The sequence below is a fragment of the Vidua chalybeata genome, chromosome 1, assembly GCF_026979565.1.
Source record: "Vidua chalybeata isolate OUT-0048 chromosome 1, bVidCha1 merged haplotype, whole genome shotgun sequence".
Taxonomy (NCBI): domain Eukaryota; kingdom Metazoa; phylum Chordata; class Aves; order Passeriformes; family Viduidae; genus Vidua; species Vidua chalybeata.
The window spans coordinates 111,431,930-111,444,687 of NC_071530.1; the positions used below are offsets into that span (position 1 = coordinate 111,431,930).

A 12,758-nucleotide genomic window follows, 5' to 3' on the forward strand; every position below is an offset into this window, starting at 1 on the left:
ATGGGTGTGCTTCCTCTGCGTAAGAAGTGGTGTGACAACACTGACTTCCATTAAAAAAAAGTACTCCAATCCTCTTGGCCTGCCTTGCCTCTAAACCACTTCTGTTCAGTGAAAAGCTAGTTTTGAATGCAAAACTTTTGCAGCTGGTAAAGGCAAAGATACTTAGAGAAAAATTAAGCACACAACAAAGGCATTCAGGGGGATGAATGGTGAATATGCTTCAGTTGTTCGTAGCTCATACATAAAGAGTGTTTCATTTTTCTGAAGATGATATACCTGCATTTTGAGAATGCCAAAGAAAGAGAAATTCATCATCCAAATCTCAGTTAAGAAACATTAAATGGTTATTAGAAAATAAATAAATAAACCAACCAACCATTTTCTTTCTTTCAAATAGTTAAGAGGCCATTCTATCTGTTCATGTGTTCCTGGTTGCTTCAGCAGTAAAATGATGCTAGTTAAAAATAAAGTCACATGGCACAGAGAAAAGAGAGGAAAGACTTATGACCTACCAGGATAGCTTCCAGGAGTGCCATTGTATCTTGACTCTCAAATTTTTTGTTGTTGGTAAACCAGTGAATGAGCTGCATGACCAAAGGCTCATACAACTGTCTTGCTACCTGAAAACAGCAAACATTAACTATGTTTCTAGGACTAATACATTTCTATGCTACTTTGCTATTAATATGTAAGAATAAAAACCAGTACTTTGAAAAAGGGTCCATAAAATGAATAACCAATTTCATATTACATTCCCATATCAAGCATCAAAAAACCCCAGACAATTAAAATGGGTTAGATGCTTTCTATTCAGCTAGTCTTCATCACCTCCAAGCTTACTTTCAGTAATATCCTTTGAGACAAAGAACATTGCATGCCAGACTGATGGGTCAATACACAATCAGGGAAACAGGGATGTTTGTTTCTTAATTCATATTTAGATCTAAAAATCTATTTTTACCATTAATCTAACTTCCTGGATTTCAACAATTCTACCTGTAAATCAATCTGATTGATTACTGCCATACTATAGCATGAAAGGAAGAAACACTAAATACACTTATTTATGCATATACACATGCTTCAACTGCAGTGCCTGTGGCTTGGACCAATCCAGACATCATTTACCCATGGTTTATGTTCAGCCACATACCAGCAAAAGAGGTTTCACCTAAACTGGTAACACAGCTTCCTGTCTATTTTAACAGAACACAAAACCCCTTTGATCTAAAAATAGATATGGATGCCGGGGTCTAAACAGCAGTCTCAAAAGGCACAAAACCCTGTAATTTCAGTGGAGATGAACCTACATGTCTGTTCTGTTTTGTGGAAAGGAGGAGAAATATTAACTTCAAATGTTCAAATGAAATATATCATCTGTAGGTATCAAAGAGGCAGCTACAAATTCTCTCCTAAATGCTTTTCCTATGAGTGCAGCTTTGCACACACTCAATATCCAAACAATTAACTTACCTCCAATTAACTTCTTACTGAAAGACAACAGAAATTAAATATGGTGATAAAGAGGGTTACTGCCACAAACTCCCTCAGTGAAACATGCAACCTGAATCTCTCTTGTACACTTCTCTCAGGTACTCTGAACTACACTGCATTATAGACACATTTGAAACCAGTACTTGAAAAGGTTTCGACCCCACTCCCAAAATCTGGACGATCCATCCCTAGAATAGAATTTTAGTCTATAAAATACTCTTCGTTTGGGGAAAAAAAAACCAATATGTTAGGAAAACTTCTAAATAAAACTATTAATTAATTCCCACATTTAAAGGTATTTGAACGAGCTAAAATTCATATAAATAAATCTGCTTACCTGGTCTATGTCACAAGCAAGACGAAGCAGAACTGGAAATACTCGCTTATGTAAATGGTACATAGGTGGGGGACCCTGATGTCCTTCTGGCATCTGAGAGGCTTTCCCCAACATATATGTGACTATGCCATGCAGCAGCTCACATGCTGCAACCTGAAATTTAAAAATCCCTTTGGTCATTCATCCATTGCTTTCACAGAGAAGACAAAATTGTGGGCAGAAGAGAATGAGTCACATGAAAGGGTGTACTTGAGAAATCACGCCTATGCTAAAGCACTGTTCCAGGAACAGACCATGACCATGGAAATAATTTACACATATACTAACAGGTGTTTTTCCTAATGTTTTAGTCTCTGTCATGGGCAGTCACATATTAGCTGGAAAAAGTTTGTCATCAGATAAGTTACCCATAGTATTTTCAAGAATACTTCCAGTCTGGACTCCGGGTATCAACATCCCAATCCAGCACAGCACCAAAATATTTGTTTAAGTGTTCTGCTGGACTGAGTCCACAAGTTCACAGGCTGGGCATTAGGAGGAGGCCAAACAACACTAGTTTAAAAAGATCCACTAGTTTAAAATGTTCATTTTTATGTTAAATCAGTCACAATGCTTTCTGACAGAGCTTACAGCAACTTGTGCTTTTTAGCTTCTAAACACTTAGAATAGTGTAATCAAGAAAGGGCAAAGAAGCACATTGCTGCCTATTAATTAATTAAAACAGGTCTGTAGTAACAAGGAAGACATTATTTTATGCAATTTTATCAGCTAGCACAAAACAAGATGTAGGAAAAAAAAATCAATACTTTTGTTTGCCTGTCACTTGCAGAAAGAGCCAGTTCAGTCACATGAGGCAAAAATAAGTCCAAGTAGATGACAGGCTTCATATCTGCAAATGGTACAGCAAAGCTCAGGTGCTTCTCAGTGTCCCAGGATACACATTTCTTCATCATATCTTCTGCAGAGGTAGCTGATGCATTTGAAAGATGAAAACAAGATTAATACAATATACAAAAAGCAAGTATTTACTTAGTTCAGTCAAAAAAATCTGTAACCTTTCAACTTCAGTTAGATTGCCATGCAATGCTAATGCTTTATAAATTATTGAAGTGCTTTATAAATTACTGAAAAATATGAAAATATATAGCCAACGTTTCAGGTGACAGTTATAGCAGTCTCCAGTTTCAATACAGGTTGTTTGGAAACAAATAAATCTAGAAGACATTGAATCACAGTTGATTTAAAATACTTCTGTAAGACAGCCAATATAATGCATTTGTCTTCTAATGTTACAAAAAATTCTTGAAGGTGAATCAGAGAAGAATGTCGTTATTGGACACAAAATGAGTACACAGAAGCTTGGTGAGTTTAAGAGAGAAAAAGAGACTTTATTTCCGACTTTGCAATATATAGAATTCTAAAAGTGACAGTGGATTGGAGGATGAAATTGCTACCTCTCCAACTACACTGGTCAAACTAACAGTCTATCAATTCTCTCCTCTTACAAAGAAGAATGCAAAACAATCATTTTTACATGAACAGTGTGTGAGAACCCTAGTAGAAATATGTAAACATTATCAGAAGGTCAAAAAGTTTCATGAGAACTTTAAAACTTTCAAAAGAACTATAAAAGAAACTTAACACTTTTAAAAATCAGGGCAACACAAGAAGTTCCAACATACTGACTTCTGCAATTGCACAGAAAATGACTACATTTACAGCCATTTATAGCTTCCCTTCAAGGAAAACTGGCATACTTACTCCATTCTCTCCCTACATTCCCATATTTATAAATTTGGTTATCAAAATCTGACCACTTTGTATTTCTATTTGAAATACACTTTGTATTTCATTTCCAGAGAATAAGGTTACTTTCCCCCAGTATTTTTGAGTAACAGAGAAGTGCTTGGCAGAAAGAAAATTGATTGTAAAGGCAGAAAAAACAAACACAAGCATGCAAAGAAAGGCAAAAAGTGCATAATACTTCATTCATTTTTAGATTAACTAAATTTTGTGCTGAATTCATCCTTTGAATCTCATGGTCAGGTACTTACACTATTGTTTTCCATTTTTATTAGACTGTTTGATATTTAATATTTAAATTATAAAGCTTGTTCATGGACTGGACAGAGAAAGGGAGAAAATGTTGTCTTTTTTTTTGAGGAGTACCCAAATATGCTAAAGGCATGATGTACCTTAAACTCACAAGTGAAAAAGTACGCTTGCTGAGATTTACACAATTCATGACTGCAGTTCTTAAATACTGAGAACTATAGTAGATGTAGAAATAAGTACCAAGGAGCTACAAACTGGGGCAAGGTATTAAAATGGCTTTGCAGCCAGAGGGTGAAGAGTGTAATAAATAAAACCATATACTCAGATGCATAGTTTTTTATTTTCACCTGTAGTTTCACCTAAACACTTTCCCTCCTTCACATTAAGTTGGTGAATACTTTGCTCTACTAAACTCCAGAGCTGAATAAAAATAACTTGGTTTAAACAAAAGCAACAAAAAACAGGTATATGAAAGTGATGTTGAGGCCTTAATGAAATCTACTGTCAAGAGAGGCAGCAGAGACATATAAATATTTTTGAGAGGATACTCACCTGTAATTAAGTTGTGGTTAATCTGCCCTCCCAAAGATCCAAGAAGGCGTGCCACTCTAGTCCTTACTGCTTCCAAGGAGGGACTATTATCCTAAATAATTCAACAGATTAATATTAGTGAAAGAACAGTTACTTCTATATAGAAGTAATTTGGTTTACAGAGTAAATGAAGGTCTTATGGCCCTTATAAAATAGAGATGAAGAAGGTAAAATGAAACCATGAGGAGAAGAATTTTATTGAACAAGAGAAGAGCTATGGTTTAGTCAACACAAGAGGGCAAGATTGGAAAGCATTTTCATTACATTATGTGAGCTTTCAATTACCATTTCTCAAGTAAAATTTTATTATCACAGATAATACATACCTACAGAATAACATAACAGTACAGAAACAAATCTGAAGCAAAATGGCTCTTTTCATTTGCTTTGATTCCAGAACTTAAAGTTTAGATCCTGTACCTATACAGAATCACAGGATCATTTAGATTACAGAAGATCTCTAAAGTCATCAAGTCCAACCATTAACCCAGCACTGCCACACTCATCACTAAACTATGTCCTCAAGTGCCACACCCATTGTTTTTGAACACTTCAGGGATAGTGATTCTACTGCTTAACCTGTTCCAATGCTTGACAACCTCTTTCATGAAGATATTTTTCCAAATATCCAATCTAAACCTCCTCTGGCACAACCTGAGGCCACTTGCTCTTGTCCTGTCACTTGTTACCTGGGAGACCGACCCACACCTGGATACAAGCTCCTTTCAGGTAGTTGTGAAGAGCAATAAAGTTCCCCCTGAGCCTCCTTCCTCCAGACTCACCAGTGCCTCTCTCAGGCAACTGATTTTCAGAGCAGCCTATACAGGATACAGAATTAACTAATTTTGTTTCACAGAATGATCAAGGTTGGAAGGGGCCGCTACAGGTCATCTGGTCTAAACTCCCTTCTCAAGCAGGGTCATCCTAGAGCACAAGCACGGGATTGCATCCAGACAGTTCTGGAATATCTCCAGTGAGGGAGACTCCATAACTTCTCTAAGAAATCTGTCCCAGTGCTCAGTCAGTGCACAGTAAAGAAGTTCTTTCTCATATTAGATGGAACTTCCTGCGCATCAGTTTCTATCAATTGCCTCTTGTCCTATTGCTTGGCACCACTGAGAAGAGCCCGGCTCCATCCTCCTGACACCCTCTCTTCAGATGCTGAGAGATATTGATGAGGTCTCCTCTCAGTTTTCAGGTTAAACAGGCTGAGATCCCTCAGCCTTTCCTCATTATAGATGCTCCAGTCCTCTAATCATCTTTGTACCTCTTTACTCACTCCAGGAGCATCATGTTTAAAGACAACCAGGTTGGAAAGAGTTCTATATATGGGAATAATGTCACATCTAAAAAGATGCTTATTCCAAGTTAGTTTGTGTATTAGAATATACAAATAAAACTACACTTACATTTGAGAGGCCACTGGACAAAGTAATATATATGTTGGCCTCTAAAGACTGTAAGCCTATCCACAAGACAATTAAAAATCCCTCAAATGCTTAAACATTCACAAAACTGTATTGCCTACTGCAAAGCTGCTATGCTGGGTGTTGGGAGTCAAATTTTTGTTCATTTTGTGTGTTGGGAGTTAAATTTTTGTTGCCATAATGTATCAGTCTAGCGGTGATACTGACTTACAGGATTTCTTCAGTCCCCTTTCCCTGCTTAATTCCCCATCCTCACCATGGAATATGACATCTTTCTGCTGTGCTGATGTAATAGCTTCTTGAGCCACACTCTACAATGGAATTCATTAAACTCATCTAAGGTAGAACTAGCTCTCATAAAAAAAAAAAAAAAGAAAGTATGCATGCAAGAAAGGAAAAGAAGCAGTGGGATTAACATTTAAATCTAAAAAGAAAGAGGGTTCTTACCACTGAAAATGTCTTTGCTTTTCTTATATGCTGTATCACAACTTTATTACGTCCTTTCTGGGCTGCTTGAGAAAGTTTCCTTACTTCCCAGTTATTCTGGGATTCAACTGATGAACAAAAAACCAGCATATCAACACCAGTTTATTGTACCAGCACCTCATGCACCTACTCATAGTTTAATTAAAAAAAAAAATCACTCTTGTTTTGCCCATATTTATTTTTAAAATGGGCCAATTATTCTTTCATTTAGAATCTTTATTAAGGAAAATAAGTCTCTTAGTAACACCAAGCTAATTTAAGCAAAAAAAGGACATAGCACACAGAAATAATAAATAGAATGGCAATGATTACTGATTGCTCAGCAGAAGCAAGTAAATCCTAGCTTAAGAAAAAAGTGCATTTTGGGGTGTAAGGGAAGTTCTGTATTTCCAAACACAGAAAGTGTACAACTTAAGTAAAAGGTATGGCATGTCCACATCTTTATAAAAAATTATTTTCCTCTTCCTTAAGACTAGCAATTTTTTCCATGTATGTACCTGTAGATGTAGAGGTTTTCAAATAACCATCAAGAAGAGGCAGGACATCCTTGTAATAGGGTTTCATCATATGTCTGGGGATGTGAACTGACCAGTCTTCCAAAGCATCCAGGCCCAGATCAGCCATTGGGATACAGCTAAGGCCCAGCTTAAATGCATTCTAAATGTCAAATACAAAACTATCAGCCTTTCACATTTATTCACTAGTTTTATTTAATGGTAAAAAAGACAAATTTAAAAGCATCTAGTGTACATCTCCCTTTGCAATAACTTTTCTCTGTTTAGCATCTCACTCAAGATTAGCAGAGGAGATATGCTTATATTGCAACACAGGCACTAAGGGAGCCTGCTTAGTGCAAAAGCAAATTCCAACAATTTACTTTTTATCCAAAGAGTCAAGTCATTTGTGTTCTATCTTACTGAAGACTGTAGATAGCTTAATAGCTACCTTAATAGTGACCTTAATACTGACTTTGCTACAGAATGTTTGCACATATCTTAGGGAAAAAAAGTGTTAGCTGTACATCACTTTGACTCACCTGCAGTGCAGGAATATATGCTTTGATATCAAGCATGATGATGTCATGTGGTAAAGAGAGCAAAAAAATCAGACAAGATGCCAACAACTCATCTTTATACTGTTTCATTTTTGCTGCAACCTAAAATTGAGATAAATAGATCGAGAACAAACACAAACCTTTTAAAATCTTAGTTTAGCTATATCAAAACCCATGTAAAATAAGCCAAAACCAATACTGGAATTTCATTCAACTGCAGACAATTACCAGAAGTATTTATACTGTTATTTCTCAATTGTATATGAACTGGTGACCAATACACCTCTTCTGACATTAAAAAAAAACACTGATCAAAAAGGATCTTAAAATTGCACTATGTTGTACAGCTCAAAAAGTAAGAATACCTTTACTGTGTGTAAGATTCTTCAGAAGACAAAATTTTGATTGAATCACATATGTTTTTATTCAGCCTAAGTAAGTTAGGGAGCAACATTCCTTACCTCTTTTCCAAACTTTACAAATAGTGCAAAGCAAGAGCTCTTTTCTGGGTCTTCAGGACATCTTCTGAAGCTTCTTGGGCTGACATCCTACCAAACAGAAACCACAAGTCAGTACTATTAAGAAACACATAGCTCATATATGAACCACAAGGTCAACCCAGAATACATACATCATACCGTCCAATACAAAAGCCTGTGAAAACTTGAAATGTATCTTTGATCTTTCAGAGGTTAGAAGTTAACATTAAGATGGTTCACGGAGGGTCACCTTTTTGGAATATATTAAATATTATGCGAATAAACAAGAAATATATGACTGCAAAGTAACTTTTCAATGGTTTAATTTTCTCTGCTCATGCAACAAACCATAAAAACCCAAACTTCCCTAACAATGGATGTCCAGGTGGCAAGAATGCAACAAGGTACAATGTACAAACATGCAACAAGAAAACGATTTACAACAGTGTCCACTGTACAAGCATCTACAGCAATGAGTTTCCAAATGTGCTTCACTTGGTGCCATCAGCAGCAGTGGCAGGGACAGCTCTGGGCTCTGTGTTGGGCTACACACCCACGTGTTTTAGTCCAATAGCTTCCAAACCACAGTTAGTGCACCCATCACTGGGGCATCATATTCCCTGTGGAAATCGGTGAGTGGAGCAGGAATATACTCCAGAAGTTGAGTCATTAACCCATACATGACTCTGCTGTTCTAGTTAGATTGTTTCTATCCAAAATATCTTTTATACCACCTGCACTGCAAAGATACCTCCCATCTCTCTGTTCACCCAGCTCAGGATTTTGGAAAGAGCCCTGGAACAGGCTGCCCAGGGAGGTCATGGACTCTCCCTCTCTGAAGACATTCCAAACCCACCTTGATGAGTTGCTGTGTCACCTGGTCTAGGTGACACTGCCTATGTGGAGAGGATGGACTGGATGAATTCCACAGGTCCCTTCCAACCCTAACAATTTGGAGATTCTGTGATTACACATGGATGGTGCCTCTTCAGAAACTGGGTTTCTAGTCTAAATTTTGACTATTAATGTGCTTCTAATTCTGGAGGCACAGGAAGCTATAAACATTTGAAACAACCCATTAACAGTTTCAATGAACTATTTTCCATAGGGAACAAAATACTATACCTAAAGAATGACACAGACATTAATACAACATGTTACCCCTCCACTGAGTGAAAGATCTCACCTCAAAGTATTTTATCCTCTTGGCAATTTTCATTGCAACTGAGAGCAGCTTGTAGAATCCACTAATAAGAGGTAGTCTTGTTGAATGTACAATAAGCTCATAACCGAAGGAATATACCCAAGGGTGAAAGTATTCCACATGTTTCTCTGGAAGTATCTCTCTAAAACCAATTCACAGAAAACAGAGAAAGAAAAAGAAGAAAAAAAAGTAATCAAAGTCTTTTTATCTTTAAAAAATACAAGAAAGAAATATCGCTATAACAGAGCAGCAGAGAGATGGAGAATAAATGCATGCTGTGTTCTGAGTCAAGCACAGGAAGATTTAAATATTGCTTTAGAGGGCAAAGCCATTTATCACTTATTATATCTCATTATTGAATTTATACAAACACACATTCTCATATATCACATTTCATTACTGGTACTCCACAGGCAACTAATGCTGTACCTTTCACTTAGGGCCCCTTACTAGTCTATGAAGACTGTATCTCTGGTCTCTAAAGTATTTAGGATACATGGTCAGGGTAATACTGGATGTTACAACATATAATGAACAACAACTACACCAAATAATGAAATACTAATGAACGTCCCTTTAAAAAAACTGAGCTGATGAGCTTGTATGTGCTTACTTATGGTCCAGGTGTCTGAAAAACCCTTCCTGTCTCCCTCTTGTGCATTTTGAAATATGATCTATCAAACTAACTCAGAAACAAGCATCTTAAACACATTTCACCTCAAACTTCTTCCAACTACTTTGTAACTTTCAAATTACATAAAAACATATCAATACCTGCAGAATTCCACTAGATTTATAAAGGCAATAAAATCTATTGGCTTCGTTGGCTGAAGGTTTGAAGCAGGGTCAGAAGAAGGCCCAACCAAAGCACTGTCACCTGCATTTCCATCCTGAAAACAAATGTTGAAGAAAGAATGCTGGATCTGTGACAACACAGAAAGCTTTTACACATTTTTTTTGCCACACTAACAGTCTGTCTTTTTCTAGCAATTACTAGGTACTCTGTGAGAGGAAGGACCAACAGCTGATATAACAGTAATTGTAAGGAAAAATAAGAGATGCCTGCTTCTAAGTAGAAAGCCAGTCGAAAAATAAAAACCAGTAGATTACAGATTAGAAATTCTAAAGTAACAGAGTCTGTGAACTTCTATTGGTTCTGATGTTTCCATCTCGTAACACTGCAATGCAACATTCAGAAATATAAAGAGAAACATTTTATTTAGGATAAATGTTACTTCAAGGACACCAAAGGGTACCATCTAGGCATAATGAAAACAAAACAAGGGATGATTTTGGTTCCCCTACAACAGCAGGAGTTAATGGACAGGTCCTCAGGTCTCACCTGTTCACTAACATCCAGTTTCTGAACAGTCAGGTCCAATTTCTCAATAATCTTCAAAATAGATTTTATAAGTTCATCATACAGGACACGACTCAGGGATTGCAGTTGTGCATTTTCAGTAAGAAAGTTTGCATCTTCAAAAACGCATTCCTTTGTAGGACAAAAATGTTCATATTTCAAGACACAAATGAAAATTATTTCTTTAATTTACAAACTAACATTTAAATGATATAGAGAATCCAGTTTTAGATATTTCTCAGCTATGAAGGCATAAATTAATCCCTGTTTAATTATCAGCCATAAAATCCAACTAAAACCAGAAAACAGTCCTTCTACAGCACAACATTTTCCATTTAATTTTGTATTTCCATGTTAACTATGCTTTACCTTCATTGTGTCACAGCTCAGTAGACTTCTAAAGAGGTACAGATAGTCCTTATAAGTTGGTACTTTTGATCTTCGTGTCCCAACTTCTCCAGCTTCAAAGGCTTCTTCTGATCCAGAAGTTTCTTTTACAAAAAATTCCTGAAGGGACACAATGTTTGTCAGACACACTGCTCTGGTGGTTTGACCCTGGGTGCATGGCAGGGCTGTTCTACCACTCTCCTCCTCACCAGAATTGGGAAGGGGAAAATAAGATGAAAAAAACTGTAAGATGGGTCAAGATAAAAGCAATTTAGTAGCCAAAGATGACAGAAGATTAATTCTCTACTTCCCATCAGCAGGCAATGTCCACCCACTTCCTTGGAAGTAGGATTTTGGTACATGGAGCAGAAGTTCCAAAAGACAAACATTCTAACCAATGCTGCCCACCTCCTCCTTTCTGCCAGCATTTCTTGCTGACCAGGTACCATATGACCAGATACCATATGGAGTATCCCTGTCAGTTTGGGTCAGCTGTCCAGGCTCTGTCCCCTCCCAAGACCTTGTCCCAGCAGTGAGGGGAAAATGTTGGAGAGCCAGCTTTGATGCTGTGCCAGTGCTGCTCAGCAGTAGCCAAAATACTAGTGTGTTATCAACACTGGAAACATGCAGCACAGCTACAAATACAAATAGCACAAATATAAGCACAGCTCCATGAGGGCCGCTATGGGAAAAATTAACTTCATCTCAGTCAAATCCCAGTACAACTGCCTATGGAACTACCTGACCCATGAAACATAATGTAATATTACTGCTGCAGGTAGAAACATGGAATGTTTTGTTTTCTCCATCAGTCTGAAAAGAGCACAAAACAACCAAAAAACAACCCAAAACAACCCAAAAAAACCTCTAAGGTTGTTCTCCTAGTGCTCAGTTATTTGAGAAATTATATAGTTACTCTGCTGCATAGGATTAAAAAACTTTAATATCCTTGCTTAACACAAGCATTCAGTAACATTCAAAATGTCCAAAATTTAACATGGAAGAAAGCTGGATCACTTTAATTACAAACTACTTTATTACAGACAACCTGACCAAACAGAAGTCTGTTTCATGCAATTTTCTTTATCCAGCACAAGAGGCACATCTACACTGTGCTGAGCAGAGGTGGGGATGAGAGACTTAAGAACAAATGAGCCCATAACTAATAAGACCAATGGACTAATAACAAAATGGATAGTAGTATTTTTGCTTCTTTGGGCATTTCCTTGTTTAGTGGGTTAGGTTGTCAAGAACTGGAACGGAATGTACGCTCTAGGAATCTAAATGAAATAAGTATGTTTAAACAGATATTTTACCTTCGAAAATGTGATTGGCTTGGAGAAAATTCTGATTAATCCCTGATGCACTGAAACAAACAAAACCAAAATTGCCTGAATAGATTTAAAAAGCATGGCATTCATATCACTCATTACATTAACAATGAAAACAAATCCGTTTTCTATATTCTGTCATGGTAAGGGAGAGGCAAAAGAACACAGATTTTTTCCTTTAAGGACAAAATAGCCCAAATCAGAGCCTTGACTCTAGGATGTTCCACAGGCAACCAATCCTGAACTTGCTTCTTCCTACTTTTTCTCAATACTGCTTTGACTTTTTCCTGATTGACAACCAAAGCATCACCCATAATGCCCTTATTGAAAAGGCAACAACCCCCAGTTATGTTCATGGACTTAAGATAACATAGTACTTGGGTGTACCACTTCCCAACTCAAGAACGTGGGAAATAATGCACATGCCCCAGCAATTGAGAAAAGCCATGATAAATACCTGAAAGAAATAAAAAATAATTTCTGAAAATCATTGAAAAGAAATGTCAGCTTGAGAATGCTAGAACTGTCAGTTACCAATGTTGACACATTCAGT

General features: G+C 37.0%; 1 protein-coding gene across 1 annotated transcript in view; it reads right to left on the reverse strand.

The window, feature by feature from the left end:
- The window catches only part of PRKDC (protein kinase, DNA-activated, catalytic subunit), an 81,601-nt gene that overhangs the window by 57,674 nt on the left and 11,169 nt on the right, over positions 1–12,758 (reverse strand). The window contains exons 14-26 of the mRNA XM_053952824.1: positions 12,191–12,240; positions 10,857–10,994; positions 10,470–10,619; positions 9,902–10,017; positions 9,110–9,269; positions 7,906–7,992; positions 7,427–7,546; positions 6,888–7,047; positions 6,352–6,458; positions 4,439–4,529; positions 2,638–2,801; positions 1,832–1,984; positions 513–620 (exon numbers count right to left, since the gene is read on the reverse strand). Coding sequence (XP_053808799.1) covers positions 513–620; positions 1,832–1,984; positions 2,638–2,801; positions 4,439–4,529; positions 6,352–6,458; positions 6,888–7,047; positions 7,427–7,546; positions 7,906–7,992; positions 9,110–9,269; positions 9,902–10,017; positions 10,470–10,619; positions 10,857–10,994; positions 12,191–12,240 — 1,604 coding nt within the window. The remainder of the gene's footprint in view (positions 1–512; positions 621–1,831; positions 1,985–2,637; positions 2,802–4,438; positions 4,530–6,351; positions 6,459–6,887; positions 7,048–7,426; positions 7,547–7,905; positions 7,993–9,109; positions 9,270–9,901; positions 10,018–10,469; positions 10,620–10,856; positions 10,995–12,190; positions 12,241–12,758) is intronic.